Here is a 22,526-nt window from a genome sequence, read left to right as displayed (position 1 = left end):
TTAGACTTACTACGAGCCTCAGGAGCTTTAGACTGGCCCAGGTACTAGTTCCGGTCCGGCCAATAGGTTGGATCATGACAATACATTTCTATATAAATATTTAATTTAATAATTATTCTCTCATTTACTTTTATTTGCCTTTTTGTAGGAATTATTTTATTTAAAATTATTTATCATTTTGAGAAAATTAAAAAAAATTAATTAATTTTTTTAATTTTATTCTTATTTCTATTAAATATAATAATCATATATAAATATTTAATTTAATAGTTACTATCCCATTCATTTTTATCTGGCTTAGGAGTTATTTTGTTTATAACGATATGTTACTCAGAGAAAATTAAAAGTTATTTTTTTTAATTTACCCTTATATCGGCTAAACACAATGATCAAAAACTTATTTTATTATATCCACTTAATTACTCTTAATTATGTGGGGTAAGTAATAACTTAATTAAATTAAAAAATATTTTATTATAATTTAAATAATTTAATTATCTCTTAATCACCATGCGACAAATAAAAGTCAACAGAGTAGATTAAACTAGTTTTAGATGATGCACTCTTTAAATTATGATCATACAATGAATATTAATATTCATTTAATTAAGTGATTATTGTCAATTGTCAACTTTAAACTTTAAACAGTTAATATTTATATTTATATTTATTTATAATTATTGGTCACTACAAAATTCTGTCCAACTCAAGAGCCACCACCACGCCAACGAACGCAGAGCCGCAAACTGAACTCAGAATTCAAAAGTACCATACAAAGGAAGTGCAAAGAAACAGACACCTCTGCTCTCGGTTCTTACGAAAATTTCTCTCCATTTTTTTGGTTCAAATGGATTGCTGATCTCCTTCTCTCACAATGGATGATGAGTTTGAGAAGCTCGTCATTCGAATGAACCCTCCTGGGTATTATTATCTTTCTGTTTCTTTGTTTCTGTTGATTATTTGGGATTTCAGGTTTACGTTGGTATTTCCTCGTTGCTTTTAAATTCAAGTGAGTTCTTGCGTTTTTCTTGAAATTTCCATTTCTTGAGCCCAAATGTTGGAGTTTCAAGGTTTTAGCCACATGGGTTGTGATGTTGTGCCTTTGTTGATGCTTGAATTTCAGGGTTACTGTTGATAATGCCTCGAGCAGGAAAGCCACTTTGATTAAGGTGTTTGATAGAATCATTTTAATTTTTTTTGCTTATCATTTTATCATAGATTCATTAGGTTAACTAAAAATTTTATTTTTTATGTGATAATTTTCAGGTTGATAGTGATAATAAGAGAGGCAGCTTGTTGGAGGTGGTTTAGGTTTTGACTGATTTGGATCTTATAATTAGAAGAGCTTACATTTCTTCCGATGGGGAATGGTTCATGGATGGTTAGCTTTTAGTTCCTTGCTTTTCGATTTTCATTTGATTGGGTGCGTCTATGACTCACTGTTTTATAGTTGATTTTCTTGTTTTCCATGGATATTTGTAGTGTTTCATGTCACAGATCGACATGGGAATAAACTCTTTGAGGATGATGTGGCTGAACAAATCCAACAGGTAGATCTGCAAAACCAGTCTATTTTTTTTTACTTACTTTATTTAATGTAAACTAAGAATATTTAGTTTAAAAAAGTTCTACTGGAAATTCAATGCAATTCAAAGGATAAATTTTCAGTCTAAAAATCTCCTTTTCAATGTTAAGGATAAATTTTTTGAAAAAAAAAAAAAAGAAGAAGAAGAATTAGAAGAAGTAAAGTTATAGGAGGAGAAATGTGTTGGTCTAAAAAAGTCATGAAGAAACAGCACCAGTCAATTGACAAATTATTTTGTATAAATTAAGTAGTAGACTAAAAACTTTGCTGCTTTAATCACACTCCATAATTTGAGACACCAATAAGTAAATAACAAAAGGACTAGGCAAGGAAGAAGCAGTGGTTAATGTTTGGTCTGTACCATGAAAATTGAGCATCATTTTTTGTGGAGCCAAGTGCATTTGTTGTCATGTTGATGAGTTAGTTTACATGTCACCGTCACTGGGACCAAGAGCACTCAGTTTTCAGTCCTTGAGACAGTCTGTAGGTGTTCAATCTGCCACAGAAAACACACCTATTGAATTGACTGGAAGAGACCGCCCAGGCTTGCTTTCAGAAGTTTTCGCTGTTCTTACTGACCTCAAATGTAATGTGGTGGCTGCAGAAGTCTGGACCCACAATTCACGAATGGCATCAGTTGTTTACATAACTGATGAAGCTGCTGGATTGCCTATTGATGATCCTGATAGGCTCACTAAGATCAAACAGCTCCTCCTATATGTTCTGAAAGGAGACAGAGATAAACGAAGCGCAAATACGGCTGTATCTGTGGGTTCCACTCATAAGGAAAGGAGGTTGCACCAGATGATGTATGCTGATCGTGATTATGATATGGATGATGCAAATTGTGGGTCAGCAAGTGAAAGGTGCAAACCCCTCGTAACAGTGGAAAATTGTGCTGATAAGGGATACACCGTTGTGAACTTGAGGTGCCCTGATCACCCTAAGCTACTCTTTGATACCGTGTGCACATTAACAGATATGCAATATGTTGTCTATCACGCAACTGTCATAGCTGAAGGGCCAGAGGCTTATCATGTTGTTCTTAACTCCCTCAATGGCAGTTTTAAAAATTCGGGTAACTTTTCTTAATATCATGCAAGTTGAAAAACCTTTTCTTTCAAAAATCAAAATTCATTCTCAATGATTCTCTTTCTCTTGAAACCAATATGTTGGTTGTAGTTGAGCTTATTACTCAATCAGGGGTCATTGCTGCTGCCTATTCTTTTTTTGTTTGCTCTTCTCTTTTCTGTTCTTTAAAATCTTATCCTTTATTTGACAAAACAATTGCTGTATAGGATCTCATTTTTGTTTCTTGTTGGATAGGAATATTATATCAGGCATGTGGATTGGTCCCCTATTAGTTCTGAAGCAGAGAGGCAAAGGGTAATCCACTGCTTGGAGGCAGCTATTAGAAGGAGAAATCCTGAGGTACAGACATTTGCAAAGTTCGACTTTGATGTTAGTCTCCAATTTTAGACATGTGTGATTGATGCTTCATTTTCTTGACTCTTTATAATGCAGGGTATAAGACTTGAACTTTGTGGTGAAGACAGGTTTGGCCTATTGTCTGAGGTGACTCGCATTTTTAGGGAAAATGGTCTCTCAGTCACTCGAGCAGAAGTTACAACCAGGGGTTCCCAGGCTGTAAATGTTTTCTATGTGACTGATGCATCAGGACATCCAGTGAAGAGTGAAACAATTGAAATAGTTAGAAAAGAGATTGGACTGACTATACTCCGGGTGAAGAACGATGCTCAATCAACTCCTTCCCAGGAACATGGGAGATTCTCTTTGGGTAATCTCTTTCGATCTAGGTCAGAGAAGTTCCTTTACAACTTGGGTTTGATAAAATCGTGTTCTTGAGCAGGTTATTAACTAAACTAGGTTCTGTTAGCTTGTGTAAATATTAGTATAGTTTGGCTTAGTTTGCATAGATTTTAGCTTTAGGTCAATCAGCTGTTGAACTTGGGTCATGCCTGAAACTTGATACAAATTTCAACTTGTAAATGTTCTTGTGGATATCTTTTCCCAGCTACCTCTGTTTCAAATAGCCTCGTAAATACAAGTATCATTGTTCTATTAGTCATCGGAGAACAAAAATTTTCTTCTCTTGAAGGTAGATTGTTTAGAATCTCACCATCTCAACTGATTAAAGGAGGGTGTTTAGATTACCAACCAACTTTAGTTCAGTCGTACTATAATCATCATCAGGATTATAAAATTTCGAATTCTAGTCTCAATCGGAGTCAAATGAACAAAAAAGGTGTGTTTGGATTACTAATTAGGAACAGATTTGGTATGACCTACCTTTTTTGAGTATTTGATTACCATACTGATTAAAGTAGAGTTTAAAACCTATATGCTGGTGTTCCAAAATCTTAAAGTAAAACCTGAAAGCTAAAGTTTATAGTCATTAGCTTGTGGGCCTTCAACAACTCTAGCTAACAATAGTTAAAAATTGATTGCAATTGGCAATCCAAATAGACTCTTAGTTTCTGAAGTCAAATTCTTTGATGGAATTATCTGAAAACAGCTGACCCTAGTGGCAATTATCAGAGTCACATATCCTAAGGTTTCAAGATTCTTGTCATTACAGGAATGGGATTGAGAAGGGGTAGATTCTTGCTAGTGTGATGTTTAGGGTGCACTTTTAACCCACCAAGAAATAAATAAATAAAAGCACCATAAAAGCACAACTCCAACCCAGTTTTCTATTCCTATGGCCTTTTGATATGATGCATAAAACATATGTTTTATGGAAATTTTCTTTATTTTATGAAAAGAAAATTGCTAAATATCAATATGTATTAAATCGGTGGTTTAGTGATTGAATATATTTAATTTTATTAATTTAATATATTTAAAATAAATAATTATAAAGCATTTTTTAACAGAATTGACAAGTCACTTTTAATAATTTTTAAATTAATATTTTATAGTATATTAATCTTTAAGAAATGGGAAATCATTGCAAATGAAAAGCAGAGGAGATGGACAAAAACAAGGCAAAGTAAAATCAGAATCATATGATTAAGAAAGTAAAGGTAAATAAGAACAAATTATAGAGAAAAAGTCACCGACAGAATCTCAAGGGGGAGGAAGTCTTCACGCCGCGCAACTCCACGCCCCGCATGACTTGGGGCTTTCACTGTCCTCGTCTCTGATTACACGTTTCAAGATCAGGATCACAGGTCATCCCCAGCCGCCACTACAGTCCGGGACCCTGGTGCGGATCACGTGGCTGAGGATTGTAAAGAATCCTCCTGGAAGCACGTGATGACTGAGAGACCAAACCCAATAACCCAAGGATGTATTATCATTATTGCATTTTGGCATTGTCTAGAAAAAAAAAAAGTATTTCTTAAATATATTAAATAAAATTATGAAAAATTAATTTAAAATTAAATAATATACAGAAAATAAATTTTAAAAATATTTTAATTTAATAATATTAATGTATTTTGTTTGTGGGTTGGGCCTATTGACCCTTCCCGGGCATAGCCTCTTTGTTAATACAGAAAATGGAAGCCAGTGCTGCTGTTGTTGAGAAATAAGAACAGAAGAGGCACTGAACATAAAATAAGAGACAATGGACACTGTTAAATCTCAAGAATTATTTGTCATTTGCAACTCAACTCAACACAAATTTTCACAAGTAATAGATAGCTCAAGTAGTATTCTCAATATTCAAACTGGAATATGGCTACATTGAGAAACTGTGATATTTGGTTTTAGATCTCTACAATCTTGGCCTTTGCTTCGCTGTTGCTGCCTCCACCACCATCACTGTCTTTTGCGCCGCTTGCAGCTGCAGCAATGGGTAGCTCGGGGTTGCTTTCGCCTCTTTCCATGTGTTGATTAGTTTGTTGAGTTGCAGAAGTATCAGTTGAGGTCTCTGAGGAATTGGGTTGATTAGTTTTCTTTTCTTTCTTCTTGCAGGGAATCATGGAACAACAACACCAAGCTCCTATCTCTAAGATTATCTCCATCTTTCTTTATCTGACTCCGATCTTTCACAGTTGCTCTCCGTCTTGAATATCCAACAAGGACACTCTGTTGAGTTGCTGAGTTTCATACAAGTTGAGTCGAAATTCTTATAGTCAAAGAGTTAGAAGGATTGGTTGGTTGACGCCATTCCTTAATCACCAGCCACATATTTGATATTTCTTTCAAACTTGGAAGTCATTCACTTGGAGATAAAATGGTGTCCATGAGAATTATTTTAAGCTACACTTGGCGGACAACGCCAAACCAATAAATGACTGCTACACAGGTAAATGAGCGTATAACTCTCCATGTAGTTTCAATTTGAAATCAGACCAATAATTCCAGTTTCAGGATCAGTAGGATCAAAAGATTCAAAACAAGATCAAAGATTCGCCACCTTTGCTTTCAGTTTTAATTTTAATTTGATCCGATTAATTTCACCTTATAGGAAATGGTCAATGATGTATATCTCAGTAACCATGCCATAAAAAAAATCCCAACTAATTTTACTTGCTCATTATTTTCCACTGAAACCTTTAACTGGTTCAAAATCAAACTATTACATCAAAAGTTCAACAACGAAGAAAATAGATAGCTAGAATTTCATAAGATCACGCCTGAGACATTGGAAGCTCACCACAGTCACTGATCACCACCCTCTTTCTGGGACGGTCTCCTCTGTCCGTCTCTTGTGACTCAATCAACTTCACAATGTCCATGCCTTCTAGAACTTGTCCGAAAACTACATGCCTCTGATCCAGCCATGGGGTCTGCCATTTGCCAAATACAGATGAATATATCAATAACATCATGTCAGACAGCTGCAAATTGCAAAATCTTCAAAGCCTGGAATATCTAATAAGCCTTTTAATTCCTACAATTGATCAACAGAAACACATACTAGCACTAAAAGGATATGAATTTCCAATCAGTGGTACATCGATAATGGTTGCTCAAAACACATACTAGCATTAAAAGAATATGTATTTCCAAATCAGGGTTCACATCAGCAGTCAAATGAGCAATTATACAGGAAGGGTGGCAAAGAACTGAGAGAGGATAACCAGGTTAGACACTTTCTTCTAATGTCAAATGAACTACAAATGAAGAAATTGATCTACCTTGACAGTGCAAATAAAGAACTGACTTCCATTGGTGTTGGGGCCTGCATTTGCCATACTAACTACTCCTGGTCCAATATGGGCCACTGCAAAACATGCCACATCTCAGAACACACATCTAATGAAATGTAAGCTACAACATACAGCATAGAAAAGGAAAAATGACCACTAGGTAGAACTTATGAAGACTAGTTAATAAATCCCTGCCAAAATTAGATATGCTAGTTTAAATATCAAAAGACGCAGAAATGTTCTATCCTCAGCCTGTTTTTGTCTTAAACAGAATAGTAGAAATAGAAAAGGGATCACATGTCTTGATCTTCATCCATACTCAAACAAAGAAACCACAAAGGAAAGCTTTACTGAGAATGGGTTTCCAACCTGCTACAAGAGCAACATGTGATAATCGAACTTACATTTGAAGTTTTCATCTTTAAATGTACGGCCATATATGCTTTTACCTCCAGTTCCCTGCAATAATTTTCAAACCCTGAGGATTAGTAGTATCCATATAATTTATAAATGACTCAATTACAGCATTAGTTGAAAGTTTTACTAATGCATATGCAGTGCATAATTCCATTTCTGGGAATATTTAAATCATAGTGCACCTTTGGTTATTAGATCAAGTATTGATTAACCTTAATGCATTCTCTTCTTCTGTGCATTAACATAATATTTCTTGGAATATAGGGCATTGTTAATTGCTATGTCAATAGTGTTGTTCAAAGGGCAATGTTAAGCAGACCAAGATTTAAAAGACATTTGAGGCCCCAAAATATAGCAACTGAATTTCTTGGATTTTCTCCACTCGCCATTTCTAGTGAGATAAAAAAAAAAAAAAACAGTCAATCATGCCTTCTGATAATGCCAGAATGACACAGGCACAGGTAATACAAAATTGATGTCTTTGATCATATTCTTGTGAAAATGGGGCACAAACTTTCAATTATAATTAATAACATACATTGCCAATAAAGTATGTCAATCGTAGAAGTTATGCAAATGACAGAGTCCAAAGGGTGACGAGAGCACTGAGCACCTACATTTCCTTTATCAAAGTCCCCTCCTTGAATCATGAAATCTTTGATGACACGATGAAATGTAGAACCTTTGTAGCCAAAGCCCTTATCCCCTAATCAAGATGCCAAATTGAAACCTAAGTATAACATACTTGAAAGTTGGAAAAAGCAAAAGGAGAAAACAAAAAAGGCAACAAGAAAGAACAAAGTAATTGAATTAAAAATGAAAGTTCACGCAATACAACAAATACAACCTGTGCATAAAGCACGGAAATTCTCTGCTGTTTGGGGCACATCATCACCATATAATCCAACAACAATCCTCCCAACAAGCTTCCCAACAGGATTCCCAATGCTTATATCAAAATAAACCTTGTTGGTCACCTTCGATTGCAAATCTGCTACCTAAAATTAAACATAAAGCTCATAATTTTCAATACACGCAATCAATTGAATTAAACACATAACAGCCAAACGAAAGAGAATGGCTGATTCAAGCATAAACCCTAACCTCAGCACTAGCTCGAATTGAGGTAAGAGTTTGGGTTTTTCTCTGAGAAGAAGAAGATAAAGTAAGAGGGGAGAGACGCAGCGAGCCAGAGAAAAACAAGCTCGATGAAGACGGCGAAACATTAACGCCCCCAGGAAGCTTCAGTGAATTGCAAGCGGGGCTTAGTGCTTTTACCTGCAATGCGTTCCGCGGACCTGGCAGGGAACCGACATTGGGCTGCAAGAAAAAGAAGAAAAGCAAAAATGGGCTAAAGTGTCGGAGATTGAGGGATGATTGGTTGTTGAGAAATGAAGGAAAATTACCAGAGTTGTAAATGGAGCCGCCATTGATGAAACAGTGTGTTTGAATGCGTAGCTTTGGGCTAATGGTGTGATGATTTGAGATTAGAGAGAAACGGGAAATTCGAGACTCGAGACAAAATGACAAATTTATCCTTATGGAACCACCATCTGGAATATCCGCCCATGCACCTAACACTAACAGTATGTTACACACGTGTGTGAGGGTAAGTGTTTTTTTTTTTAATTAAAATGAAAATTAATATTATTAATGGGGTGGATGGGTGTTTACTGTTTAGTTATTTATTAAATCATTATCTTCTCCAATGGCAATTGGGCTGTTGGAGCCTCTGATTTCACCTGCTGTTCTCTCACACTATCCTCACCCTTCACTTCTTGGAGTCACAGTGCCTATAACAGTTTCTAATAAACCACAAATCAAAGCTCCATCAACAAAAATGGCCACTTCTGCAACTGAACCTAACACTAAATCCAATTCTGTCAAAACCATTGATTCACATCTTCACGTCTGGGCATCTCCTCAAGAGGTAACTCTAACCCAATACAGTTACAGAAGCTGCTTTTTTCTTTTTCACCAAACTAGTTTTCTTTCATTTCAAAGCTAAGATTTTTGCGTTCCTTTTCCATCAATAGAAACAAGTTTGTGTTTTTTTTCCAAAGTGGCTCTGTAATTTTGCTTTTCGTATGGGTAGTAAAGGCTGCGGATAAATACCCTTACTTCCCTGGCCAAGAACCCACTTTGAGTGGAGATGTACATTTCTTGCTTCAGGTACATTGTTTCGTAATACTTATATTTGTGTGCTTGTTTTATGTTTGCTGTTTATTTTGGTGGAATATTTGAAGCAAGAAGTTACCATTCATTCTCATGGTATATTGGTTTCATGTTCAAGAGCTTATTTCAGATATGCATATATCAGAGCAAAATTATGAAGTTAAATCGATTATTTAGTTTGGTAGCTTGTGAAACTGTACTGATAAATATTGTCATACTATAATTTCATGAGGTTTTATGGAAAATTATGACTTATATTTAATTTGGTTCAACTGTGGTATTGTATGATGGATTCTTGTCAAGTGATTTCATACATATATATTTTATTGTGTAAATAGTTCTGATATTTTGAGAAAAGTTAGTTCTTGGTGGATATGTGAGTGACCCCTCAAATATTTGACAAAAATATTTCCTGATCTCCATGATAATCCTAATCTAATTTGGATTTTTCATTTATACTCTTACAGAACATGGAAGAAGCAGGCGTAGATGGTGCGCTAATTGTGCAGCCCATTAATCATATGTTTGATCATTCTTTAGTGACAAGGTTTGTTAAGGTTGCATGGTGTTTGCACATTAATAGCAAAAATATTTAACCCAGTTTAGAAATTGCTATTTTTGTATGAAACTGCATTATACAAAAAGTACAATGGATAGAATATTGAAGGTGCTTGATCAAGCTGCAGCATATTCTTAATGCAGCTAATAATGGGACTAGCAAGTGGAGTGATGAATTAGTGGTTAACCTCTTGTTAGGTTCAGCCTGTAGATCTTTTGATTCCTTCTACACTTGCAATACAAGAGACTGAAAAACAAAGATCAATGATCTGGCAGCAAAGCATGTCTTTCTTCTCCAATATTTTTGATAGGAACTGAACCATCTGGTATATATCATCCCCAAGATTGACTTATTGATTCACATAGCCCTCATAGGAAAGTAGATGTTTTTCCTTCCATCTGATTGCATGGACTCTTTTTCTTAATTCGCTTTCAGTGATTTTCAGCTCAGCACTATAAAGTATTGCATGATTTCAAAATATTTCATTGGACAGTATCCTGAAGAAGTATCCAACCAAGTTTGTTGGTTGCTGCCTTGCAAATCCTGCAGAAGATGGAATTGGACTTAAGCAGCTTGAAGAACTTGTCTTGAAGGTTTAGACCAGATATAAGATAACCCTATTACTGTATTTGAGAGATCATCTTGACACTTTTTTCCTTTTCTTCCATGTTAGGACGGTTATCATGCTGTTCGCTTTAATCCATATTTGTGGCCAGCTGGTCAAAAGGTAATAATCTTTAGGTCCAAATTGATGTTGATTTTAGCCTGAATTTTCTAGTTCTGATTGGATCAGGTAGCTCAGTATTTGAGGGTAGTATGTAAAGCTCTCCGATAATTTCCTTTTCCTTTGGATGAGCTGATAGGTAGTGAATTATTTTCTTAGCCCAGTAGCCTGTGGATTCACTTGAAGAATAAAAGAAATAAAATCAACTGTTTAACATCTGATGTTGGGTTATAAACTTATAATTCTCGTTAGTATATTGTGGATGCATGAACTAACAAGTTAGGAGATCTGCACTCTGAGATATTCAGCCTGATGAATTTAAATATTGTTTAAAAATTATGAGATACAATATAAATGCCTGTTTGGCATTGAGTTTTAGAGCCAGAAACTGTTTTTTTGAATAAAAACACCATTTTAGATGTTGAGAAAAGCAGTTTGGAAAAAACTGTTTTGTTATTTTAGTGTTCTTATGACTAAAACTTATCAAATTTAATTTTTAATTATTTTTTAACACTTTCTAACTAGTATATTTAAAAAAGTGATTTTCTCAACAGCAGTTTCAACAGCAATGCCAAACAGGCCATAAATTATTAAGCAATAGGGTTGGACCAGGTGTGAGAGCAATCAATAAAAATTTTGTTCTTGGGTTTAGCTCAAACGGAGAAGTGGTGGCATTGGTTACTCCAGAACTCAAGTAATGATCTTGTGATTCATGATAATAAACTGCTAATATGTGATGTAATATTTTTTTCCTGTACTTTTCGTTAACTAATTGGTCTTTAATTTTTCTTCATCTACAGTTAGTGCAAGGTATAATGATAAGAGTCAAATGTACAATTATGATAATTGATAATCTGTGCAGATGACAAATAATGTTGGGAAAGCATTGTTTTGCAAAGCAGGAGAACTTGGGATACCAGTTGGTTTCATGTGTTTTAAGGTATTACTGTTCACACCTCCTTTCAACCCAAAAACCAAAAAATGAATTAAAAAACCGAGTCCTATGATGCTACATTAGTTTTTTGTGGAAACTGTCTGGGATGGCATTACAAGATGAAATTTCCAGGGACTCAATCTTCATATCGCAGAAATTCTGGAACTTTGTACAGAATTCCCTTCTACAGTTGTATTGATGGATCATTTGGGTTTCTGCAAACCACCAAGGTAAGTTCTTTTTATTTTGGTTTTGTTAGATGGAGCTTTTCAATCTTTGATTAAGTGAGAGGTCGAACTCTTGTGCATTTGTCTCTTGCAGCAATGATGAAGAAAGTCTCGTCTTCTCTGAGCTTCTGAAGTTATCCAGATTCCCACAGGTATGGTTTAAGTGCTTGTTTTAGCTAAAATGCAAGCATGAGTTGTCCCAATACTGTCAGTTGCCATTGGTGGAGGCCAAGGCTATTGAGACTCCAAACTGAATCTGGATAATGACAGACCTCATGAAAATAAGAGGAGCAACAACACATTTTAATGGTTAAAGCTCTAAGTTAGGCACTTTCTGTTTCGAGGAACCACCATGTAGCTGCCAAGATGATTTAGAGCATTATAGATTTGTTGGTTCATAAGGTTGTCGATTTCGAGCTTTTGACAACTGCTCACGTATCAGGAAACCCTTTCTGTCTGTGTCCCTCTACCCATTAATGCCAAACAATGATGCCTTTCGTCCACCTAGAGTTCAGATCTTCTAATTGCCGCCACGCATTTTTCAAATGTAATATGAACCTTTGAAATGGCAGGTATATATTAAATTCAGTGCCCTGTTCCGTGTGTCAAGAATGTCATACCCATACCAAGACTTATCGCCCCTTCTCTCGCAAGTTATCTCTAGCTTCGGTGCAAACCGTGTCATGTGGGGCAGGTAACTCTTCATCCTTTTTCTTAATCTGCCAAGAGATGATTGAATGGCGTTAACAGAAACATTAATAGTAAATTTGAACATTTGCAGTGATTTCCCATATGTTATTCCAGAATGTGGTTATGCTGGAGCAAAAGAAGCAGCGTCTTCAATTGCCAGTCAAGTACCATTATCATCTTCTGAGTTGGAGTGGATCATGGGTAAAACAGTCATGCAACTCTTAAAAGGTCAATGGCTGCCATGAGCAAATATCATCGAACCTTGCAAATCATGATATTAAGTGTCCATTTTTTTATGGAAATCATGCAAGGAATGTTAATTTCACCCCTTAGAATGGTCCTGTTTGATTCGTAATCTTTCAGAAGTTATAAAAGTCCGCATGAAAATATTGTATGGAAGTCCATTCTGTTTCAGGGTCGGAGAGCTCAGGCAGTTTGCGATGAAAGAACAGAATACCACACTCGAACATATTATTGAGAAAAATATGAATCTGTTAAACTGATTATTTTCTAATGTTAGGATGTTGATCTATACAAAATCCAGTTGCTCTATCATCGTCATCAATTATCTCCGAGGTGGTGAAAAAAGACGAGAAAAGAGGGAAAAAAGAATTATAATCCATAAATGCTTCGGCATTGAGTACCTTGAGCCTATACAACTTGTAAATGAGCAATATACAAAAGAAAATACAGAACTCGACTGGTTAATCATCGATTCTTTGAATTTCACCCATCATGATCCGATTGCTTGTTACTTTAAAACCAAGGAGTGCAGGATCAATTTGCCTCCCTTTTTTACCTTTCTTTTTGCCACTTCGGCCCCCTTGTGTACCATCTGATGATTCGGACCCCGCTCCTGTCATGTGGACCTCTGGAGCAGTGGTCTTCTTGGCATTACTTTTAAGCATGTCTATAAATGATGGCTCTGACACATCAGCATCCCCACAAGATGAGGTTCTTCGGAAAGGCACATCTTTCTTGCCGGAAGCCGTGCTGTCAATACCATGGCCCACTGGATTTCCCCCTGAAGATTTACATTCAAAATTATTACTCAGGAATGACCATCATACACACAAATGAACAGCAGAATTTTAGGGGCAGACCCTCTTCAGTTGTCCCAATGACAGTTGCAAAGATCAGCATATGTGAAGAAACATATTTAAGCGAATGGTAAAAAGATAAGAAGCATACCCTCAACACCACTTGAACTTTTCCCCCTGACAACTGTATCAGAGACAAGATCAGATAACCCTTCTTGAGATGATGAAGCAATAGAGACAGGTGGTCGTCTCAGCAACATATTCTCTTGCCCTTTGGACAGTACAGGCACCCTGTCATATGGAGCACAACACTTCAAATTCCAGGAACTTTAACAAACGAGGGATATATGAGCAAATAATTCCGATAAATGAATTTGGAAGAAAGGACAAATTGATAACATAAAAGCTTCAGTGCACTTTCAAGAGTGTATCATTGCAAAAGTTGATTTCAATGCAATCATTCGGTGGGGGGGGGGGGGGGGGGGGGGGCATTTTGCATGATAACAAGAATCCAATAACCTCCATAATCTACAGACCTTACTTTAAAACGAGTAGTTAACTCATTTCAAAAGAAGAAAAGTAAGCAGGTGAAAACACTCCCAAGTCAAAATATTCAAGGATGAATTGTGCTAAGCAGCAGGACTAATTTAAATGAAATATTTCATGAATCAATTGGATAAGAGAAAAGTTGGGATTTTGACCTATCATTTGGGAGGATAGTGATTATAACTAAACAAAATCCTTTTAGAATATCCAACAAGAATAATTCATGTAATTTTGCCATGTGACTCGTAAAGAATAGAGCTTTCCTCATTCCTCTTTTAAACAAATTAACAACCTGCTTAACCTTGTTCCTCTTTTCTTGCAACATAACACTGTCATTGTAGCAAAATTGATATTACTAACCGTGCTAACCTTGGTATGGAAATTATACATGAATGTAATCATCAAAAGTTGAAATGAGTAGATGTTTTGAATCATACAGCAATGGATTCATTTTTATTTGAGTCCAACAGAAAAGAGGGAGGGAGGTGGGGCGACCAGGCTTGAAAAGAAAATAACTAATGGCACAAAAAAAAAATTACCGATTTAAGTTAATATCTTCAGCAAACGAATTTTGTTGCCCAACCTTGTCATCATAAAATCCTGCATTCCCACCAGGAAAAAATATTTTAGAAATTTAGAAAACTAGCATACATAAAAAGAAAAAGGAAATCAGGAGAAAACTTACCAGAAACAACAAGAGAAGAATGCCTGCTGAGAGCATTAATAGGAACCTCTCCACGATCCATAGTAACCAATCGTGCTTGATCAGCTATGCCATCGTTAATCTCAGTAACTGAACTCTTTGCCATACCAAGTGCTTTGGACCCATACTTCCTCCCTTCCACCTCTAGGTACTCTTTGTTGATAGAAGACTTATCAATGAAGTTAGAATCCGCAAGAACAGCCTGAGAAGTCTCACTAACACCTAACAATGACAAAAGTCCCTCACATGTTGCTCCCGATTCAGATCTAAACAGTAATTTTTCTGTACTTCCCATACTGCTGACCTGTTCACCAGCTGAAGAAACCTCTGCTGGTTCACCAGCATTAGAACCATAAGACCCTATTGCAAATGAGTTGTTTAGACTGGCTTCTTGGTCTGAAACAACAGCAAAAGGGTGATCTGAAGAGCTTGATCCAGAGTAAATGCCTGAAGGTGACCTCTTCTCGAAAGACATTCCATCACTCAAAAGTGAATCAGAAGGTTGATGACCTGATTTCTGACGGAGCAATTCCATTAACAATCGCCTTGATTTGTCATCATTCAATTCATCTGTCATCCACAAACTTGAATCTTCAGCTGTCATTTTAATGTCAGATTCCCTTTTCCGCTGCTCAGAATTGATGTGCAATTGTTGAATTCGGGATTCCATCCAGTCATTTGCTAGTGGCCCATTGCTTTCAGGCCAGCGGCCATCAATCGCATCTAGACGTGAAACATGGAATTGGTTAGGAATAGGAACCATAGGGTGATGAGGATTATGCAGGTGGCCACCAGAAGACAACATTCCCACTTGACCAGCAGATTGCATTCGCGTATTCAACTCCTGCATATTTAAACCATGACCATGAACCATTGCATTTACATCCATATTCATCCCTGAAGTACCATCAGGGAAAGACAGAGACCTCTCAAATGGCATTGAGCCAGATTCATAAAGCCCTTGCCGCAGTCGGTCTTGAAATGAAAGATTTTGCTCAAGGTGGCTCAACTGGTCCTCATGTGGTGGCCTCTGCTGCCGCTGATAAAAATCTAATGGGCTAATTCCCGAAGAGTGTGATCTCTGATTACCAGAGAGACTGCTGAAGAACTGATCATTTTCATTAACCTGTGGCCAGATAGAATCAATATACCTCTCTTCTTCCATATTCATCTGCTGTCTCAATCCCATAGGCAATTGTCTTGCCTGCAGCTGTTCTTGAATAATTTGATGCTCTAAAGATTGCATTTGCCCATGCTGTGCACGAGATAATAGCTCAAATAAATCTCTCTGTTGATCTTGCTGAGTAAGCTGTTCTACAGATGGAACAAAGTGCCTTTGATGATGATGAGACCGTTGTTGCAGCTCATGTAGAAGTTGCTGCTCCAACAAAACTTGATCAAGAACATCATTAGCTCTAATATGATCAACACGTGATTGTACAAGGCCAGGATCAGGCATCTGACCATGCAGCAACTGTTCAAGAAGCACCTGCCGAGCTTGTGATTGTTGTCGTTCCTGCAAAAGCTTTTGCTGTTGATGAAACTGCTGCTGTTGCTGTTGCTGTTGCTGTTGCTGTTGGAGCTGAAGCTGCCGCTGCCGCTGCCGCTGTTGCTGTTGCTGTTGCTGTAGCTGCAGTGCCAAAAGATGTTCCAGATCTGGCACAGGATGGTTGATCAACCGCTGATGATGAATAAGATTCTGCCCTGGCATATTTTCTTGGAGTGATTCATTCAAGTGTGAATGAGATAATATTTGTTGCTGCCGTTGCTGCTGAAATTGTCGTGACATAAGCTGCTCTGCTAGGTCAAAATGATTAGGCTCTTGTTCAACACGTGACAGATGGCGAGCAGCAGTGGCATCTTGAAATGAGTTAGGGACAGAAAGAATATCTTGTCTATAAATATCAGACCATTTCTCCGCAATAGCAGCTGGATCAGTGATAGCACCAAGTTGAGCAGGCCTTACCATACTGGAAGGCATATCAGATGACTCAGTTTGTCTAGTTTGAGAGCCTTCAAGTTCAGACCAGAACAAGCCAAAAGGGTGCAACTTATTATCGCTCTGATATGGTAAACCAGGTTTTGTCAATTCATTTGGAAGAGATGGTTGACCATTAGATTTTGCTACAGGATCACAAACATTCCCCGATGATTGCACAGTAGGATAGCCACTACTGCCAGGTCTTCCTGGAAAAACAATTTCTGGAAAATCAAAGAGCATCGTTAGAATGAGATATAGGGAGAAGCCTCATTGATAAAATTACATTATTTTTGCTTAACAATCCGAAAGATATTAAGAACCAAGGAAAAACCTTCATCATGTGCAATAAAGTCATGAAAGCTTTGGCCCTCAGAATGTGGCAACTGAAGTGGATTTTCAGGCTCAGACATTCTTGACTGAACATGCTGAGCTGAGAAGCTAGTTAAATCGGACAATGGCTGACACAGCTCATTTATTACATCGGTATTTTCTGGAGCAGTAAGAGGTAAACTAGGCTTCAACTTTCCTCCTAAAGCACCAGACTGTTCCTGCTCAGAACTGGGATACACTCCTCTCAGTTTTAGGTGTGGCATCACCTCTCCCAAACTTTGGAAAGGTGTGCCTTCAGGAGCATCTGCCAAGCGAACTGGCAAATCTGTCCCAAAATAGCCCTCTTCAAACCACATGATGATGTCAGCTCCAAGAAATGGTCCTTGAGTATTCCCATGAGGATCAACGTAATCGAAGTAAAGGTCCTCAAGTGGTGCACCCCTTTCCAGATCTTTTGCCTCACTTTTACTAGCCAAGTGCAACATAGCACTACTATGGTCTTGATCGGGAGAGGGGAGAACAAATAGCGAGTTTGAATCATCAGGAAGCTTAGATTTAACATCAAAAGAAGAGGTTGAGTCAACTCTGTCAGAATGAAAATGTGCAGTCAAAGCAGAGTTCACTATCTGTCCATTATCACAAATATCAATCTGAGAAGCAACACGGGAAGAATTGACAATCTCTTTTGTAGTCCCAGCAACATCACATTCCAAAACTGTGGCAGTGACTTCATCAGCAGTAACCTTGTTTCCTTCATGATCAACCTCTTTTTCTAGAATAATGAGCAACTCAATTTCATTCAAATATAAAAAGGGCGGTGGCCAAGTAACCTATCTCTTACTAAAATATACAAAACTTGCGTACAATAAATATAATGGCAAAATCAATAAATGCTCACCATTTAATACATCTAAACATGAATCATGATTCCAAAAGGAATGATCACCGTCAGTTTGATATGCACCATTGTTTGCGGCGTCTTGAAATGTATCAGCAGTCTCCTCACAGGGAACTGAGGGGAGGATACCCAGTTTTCCCTCATTGGATTCATAGTCTCCAGTACCTGCACATAAACAAGGAACATAAAGAAGATTCAGATAAAAAGAAATTAACAACAACAAAGTAGAACGTGAAAAATGTTACAGTGATTGGACCTAAAGTACCTGAAACATTTTCAGTTGACCATCCTTTTCTAAAAGAATTATATACTACCCCACTACTTGTGATCTTGCCCCTCCATATGTCAGCAAGAGTAACCTGTCAGCATCACAAGCACAATACAGGTCAAGGTTAATCAGCTCAAATGAAAGTTCTTTTACCCAAATGAACAAGTGGCATGATGAAAATTGATAGGTTAATTGCAATGACCCAATCACTTACCTCCTCTTCAGCATCAGGAGAAACAAAGGCCAATGGTTCAATAATGTCAGATTGAGTTATTGGTAAACATTCCTCCATTTCATCAGGCATTGCAGCAAAAGATGAATCAAGCTTCCGCCTACGGTAAATATCAAGGAGCTTACCCCTTGGATAACAAAATGTCTCCAATGTGGGGTTTGGCTTTCCAATAACACTTCCACTTTTATATGCATGAGGAGCAGTAGCAGTGCCTGCAGATGAAGATCTACCAATGGCATTTGACCTTCCTCGTCCAAGAGCAAACCCCAAATTTGAACCTTCACCCCGACCTCTCTCAAGTCCAAATCCAGGTGCAGCACGGTAGGAAGTGGAACCTGTGGAATGAACCTCCATTCTATGCCGCGGTCTCCACTTATCACGAGAATCTGAGTCACGCTCAGAAGCAGAACGGTTGCTAACTATAGATGATTGATTGTCATAGTGAGCATCGTCCTTCTCTTTATCCACATCCGTCCTCTTTTCAGTTCGTGATTCCTTCTCCTTGTCTTCGGGACCCCACCTAGAGGACCATTTGCTATCTCGCCGTGCTTCATGCCCAGAGTTACGGTTACTACCCTCATGCCACCTATCAGGGGATGGAAAGGCTCTATTCTCCATTGTTTCTCTGACAGAAACACTGTCAGCACGACGATCTGTTTTCCTACGATCTCTTCGAGGACCAAGTAAGCCAGTTTCCCTTTCCTCTTCACGCCAACGGCGGCTACTTTCATTCTCAGTGGCAGTCCTCCTCCATTCTTTTTTTTCCTCGGTTCCATCGAAACGCCAACCATCCTTCTGACTTGGATCAGCGGAATTCCCAAGAGACACTGAAGTTAGAGAACGCATGTCCTGTCATACACCCATGGAAAGTGACCCACCATGAAACAATACTAATAACAACACTGGAAGAAAGAAAATAATGGAAAAATGAAGCCAGAAAAAATGACAAACAGAAACAACACATTCTCAAGGCTGAGGCCTAGTGGCATCTGATAGACTACCTAGTATGATGTTAAGGATTTATCTTTCAAATCATGTCAGCAGGAAGATCACGATAATAAACAGAGCTTAGATTTTTGCATCTTAATTAGCTCTAGAATTCTTTGGAGACAAATAAGCAAGAATAATAAAACACTTCTCAAAGTTTCACTTGTAAAGTAACTCCAAACCTCAAAAGATGTCTTAAGCTTTAAAAGAAGCCCTAGGGCAAGGCATATGCACAAGCACTACATGTACATGAGGATAAAGATATAAAGTATTCCCTTCTTTCCACTTCACAAAATTTATTATTAAGCATAGGAATGTCAACTGATGCAAAACCCAGGTTCACAAAGCCACAAAATAGAAGCAAAAAGAATTTTTAACCGAAAGGCAGAAAGAAAGTTGCTTCTGAATGATAATAAATTTAGTGTCAATATAAGAAGTGCAGAGTCTCACAAGAAATATCTCTTTTCACAGATTCACAGTTGCAAATTCATGAGTTCACAGATGAGGACCAAGTGACAATACAAGCAAATTTATAATTATTATAAGAATTACAGACTAGAATAAAATAAAATAATCTTGTTTGGTTGAACTAAAATATACCACCTTGGTGTCACTTGGTTTGCTATAAAGCCACTGAGGAGACAAAGGTATGCTGCTTTCTGAAGCCACTTGATCTGTCATAAATGGTCAATCAACATGATTACATCCATGGGGGGAAAAAGGCAAAACCAAGAATACCAAATTTTCTCATCAGATAAAAGATTCAATTGCCAGATAAAATGAAAAATAAACTGAGCTACCTTTGGTCTCATCATGTAATCCCACAGGAACTTTTTCCTCATCACTTCCCAAAGCTTCCACTGGGACAATACCAAGACAAGTAGAAACAAAATTTGAATCATTACACTTTTGAAGACTGTGGTTAGCTACAACAGACCAACGAATTAAGAAAAAATGATAAACTTATTGATCAGGTTCATCATCCAGGCACATAACTTGAAACTCAATTGGGTATCCAAAACAGAATATGTTGTGAAGATTATCATTTCTTATTCTTTTATGATATGAAATTCACATTTCAGTCAGCAATAACAACAAAAATATACTAAAACGACTTGATGTTAGCCCCTCACTAATTGGATTGGTTATATAAATAATAATAATAATAACAACAAAGGGAAAAACATAAAAGAAAAATGAACTGAAATTTTGGAATATGCATTAAAACTAATTAATTTTAAAACGACCACAAACAGTACATAAATTGTAAACAGATAAAAAATAAAATAAAATAATTCTTGATATTCTTTATCACCAAACAAACTAATAAACGAGCTTGGTGTTCCAAGATTAGCCCGATATAGCAGAGTTCAGATCAAAGAAACAACAAACCTAGCATTAACTCAGAATCACTTTAAATGCAAGAAATTAAAAGGGAATATTTATGATAAGTTACTGAGAGAGTTACCTTTAGGGACGGTCCAGGAGTGATCGGACCGTTTAGAGGAAAGGAGATCGTCAGGCAGATCGAGCTTTCCTTCGGCCATCGGTCGGTGAAGAAATAGAGGAATCAAAAAAGCTCAAAAAAAAAAAAAACGGGTGTAAGAGAAAATGAGAAAGAGAGCTGTGAGGATCGAAACAGGTCAGAATCAGAGGGATGAGAAAGGGCGAAGGCGTAAGGACCAATTGGAGAAGAGAAGATAAGTAGAAGAATAACAAGGAGGAGATTGAGAGCCACTGGTACTGGGTTTGGGAGTTCTAGGGTTTTCAAGCTCTGATGGAAAATTACCTTTGCAGGCTGCAGCGAGCGAGAGAGATAGGGAGGAGAGCGACGCGAGGAGGGCTGGGCTTTTGCTTAGGGGGTCAGAAGAGCGAAATCAACTTAATCGCAAGTGAAAATGACATAAATTTATAGCCTAAAAATAAATTTTATAAAATTTATATATTTTATTTTATAAATTTCATGTAAATTAATATTTATTTTAAAGAAATATATTAAATTAACATATAAAAAAGACACTATGAATAAATAAAAAATATGTAATTATAATTTTTATAAAATTATATTACAAAATATTTTTTCAATTAATAAAAATGTGAAATTATTTATTTTATAATAAAATATAATAATAATATAATTTATATTTTTATATTATTTTTTTATAAATATCATTTATATATTTTAAAATGTTACCATTACACTTCAATTTAATATTTTTTTTTTATAAATCAATTACTTTATAAAAAATATTACTTTATATTTAATTTATGAAGTAAAATAGATAAATTTTATAAAGTTGTAACATTTTGTTTACAAAGTAGAGACATATATATCATTCAAGGCATTGTTCTGTTATATTTTATTTATATAATATTTTTATATATGCACCAATAATAATAATAATAATAATAATAATAATAATAATAATATATAAAAAAAAAGGCAACACATAAAGAATTTGAGAATTAATTTTTTCCTTTTTTTAGACATAATTAAGGTGTTTTGTGGTTGAAAGTATGTTCACTAGTAAACTTTAAATTTTAAAAAAGTTAATAATTTAATTTATTTTATTAACATTTATCTCAACTTTCCATAAAACCAAATTTCGTTTCTTTTATTTTTAAAAGTAACTTTTTTACTTTATTAAGATAAATTACTTTGTAAAAAGTAAATTTTTTAAAATTAGAATTGAAATTGAATTGATTTAAATTGAATTAAAATCAATTAAAACTGTAAGAAATTTAAATCATATTTGAATCAGACCTAAAACTAAATTAAAATAGATGAGTTTAATTTCAAGCCAAATTATTTTTTTTTCATTTAAAAATAATAATAAAATAATTAGATTTAATCAAAATCCAATTAAATTGATTTGAATTGAAACTACAATTAAAATTAGAATCAAAATTAAAATCGTGAGAAGACTTTACAGACTGATTCAAGATACTTCTAACAAATTGAAACCACCGATTTCAAATTAAAATCGAACTATGACCAGCAGACCACCCAACACATGATTTATTATATTCACATAATTTTAGTAATTGAATTTTAAAATAAATGGTTAAATCTTTTTCAAACCATATTTAAAATTTTAAATAGCAAT

General features: G+C 36.1%; 3 protein-coding genes and 1 pseudogene across 4 annotated transcripts; 2 read left to right on the top strand and 2 right to left on the bottom strand.

Moving 5' to 3' along the window:
- The first annotated feature begins 743 nt into the window (after positions 1 to 743).
- LOC110639088 (ACT domain-containing protein ACR4-like) lies at positions 744 to 3,674 on the top strand (annotated as a pseudogene).
- A 2,386-nt stretch (positions 3,675 to 6,060) lies between these two features.
- Positions 6,061 to 8,672, bottom strand: LOC110639094 (photosynthetic NDH subunit of lumenal location 5, chloroplastic). Its single transcript, XM_021789915.2, has 7 exons — positions 8,532 to 8,672; positions 8,230 to 8,445; positions 7,973 to 8,123; positions 7,743 to 7,831; positions 7,113 to 7,167; positions 6,697 to 6,782; positions 6,061 to 6,345 (listed from the first exon to the last, which is right to left on the bottom strand). Exons 1-7 carry the CDS (start codon positions 8,553 to 8,555, stop codon positions 6,187 to 6,189), a joined length of 780 nt encoding a protein of 259 aa, XP_021645607.2. The 5' UTR covers positions 8,556 to 8,672; the 3' UTR covers positions 6,061 to 6,186.
- Positions 8,673 to 8,685: 13 nt separating this feature from the next.
- On the top strand, positions 8,686 to 12,948 carry LOC110639093 (uncharacterized). The gene is made up of 10 exons (XM_058128860.1): positions 8,686 to 9,055; positions 9,226 to 9,297; positions 9,768 to 9,847; positions 10,353 to 10,452; positions 10,533 to 10,586; positions 11,446 to 11,523; positions 11,650 to 11,747; positions 11,839 to 11,896; positions 12,317 to 12,438; positions 12,526 to 12,948. The coding sequence occupies exons 1-10, from the start codon at positions 8,834 to 8,836 to the stop codon at positions 12,677 to 12,679; spliced, it is 1,038 nt and encodes a 345-aa protein (XP_057984843.1). The 5' UTR covers positions 8,686 to 8,833; the 3' UTR covers positions 12,680 to 12,948.
- An 84-nt stretch (positions 12,949 to 13,032) lies between these two features.
- On the bottom strand, positions 13,033 to 21,319 carry LOC110639092 (protein ESSENTIAL FOR POTEXVIRUS ACCUMULATION 1). 2 transcript variants are annotated; one of them, XM_021789911.2, is made up of 12 exons: positions 21,209 to 21,319; positions 20,888 to 20,998; positions 20,220 to 20,279; positions 20,023 to 20,093; positions 18,415 to 19,281; positions 18,198 to 18,291; positions 17,933 to 18,097; positions 17,036 to 17,806; positions 14,706 to 16,925; positions 14,560 to 14,620; positions 13,626 to 13,765; positions 13,033 to 13,458 (listed from the first exon to the last, which is right to left on the bottom strand). In XM_021789911.2, the coding sequence occupies exons 2-12, from the start codon at positions 20,964 to 20,966 to the stop codon at positions 13,139 to 13,141; spliced, it is 4,848 nt and encodes a 1,615-aa protein (XP_021645603.2). In that variant the 5' UTR covers positions 20,967 to 20,998; positions 21,209 to 21,319; the 3' UTR covers positions 13,033 to 13,138. The 2 variants fall into 2 exon arrangements, with proteins under 2 accessions (XP_021645603.2, XP_057984842.1); XM_058128859.1 differs by having other exon boundaries at positions 20,888 to 21,305.
- Between the last annotated feature and the right edge of the window lie 1,207 nt (positions 21,320 to 22,526).

Source organism: Hevea brasiliensis, chromosome 10, assembly GCF_030052815.1.
Source record: "Hevea brasiliensis isolate MT/VB/25A 57/8 chromosome 10, ASM3005281v1, whole genome shotgun sequence".
In the NCBI taxonomy this organism is placed as follows: domain Eukaryota; kingdom Viridiplantae; phylum Streptophyta; class Magnoliopsida; order Malpighiales; family Euphorbiaceae; genus Hevea; species Hevea brasiliensis.
The sequence above is the reverse complement of the archived record's forward strand: the minus strand, read 5'-3'. Positions and strand labels throughout refer to the sequence as shown.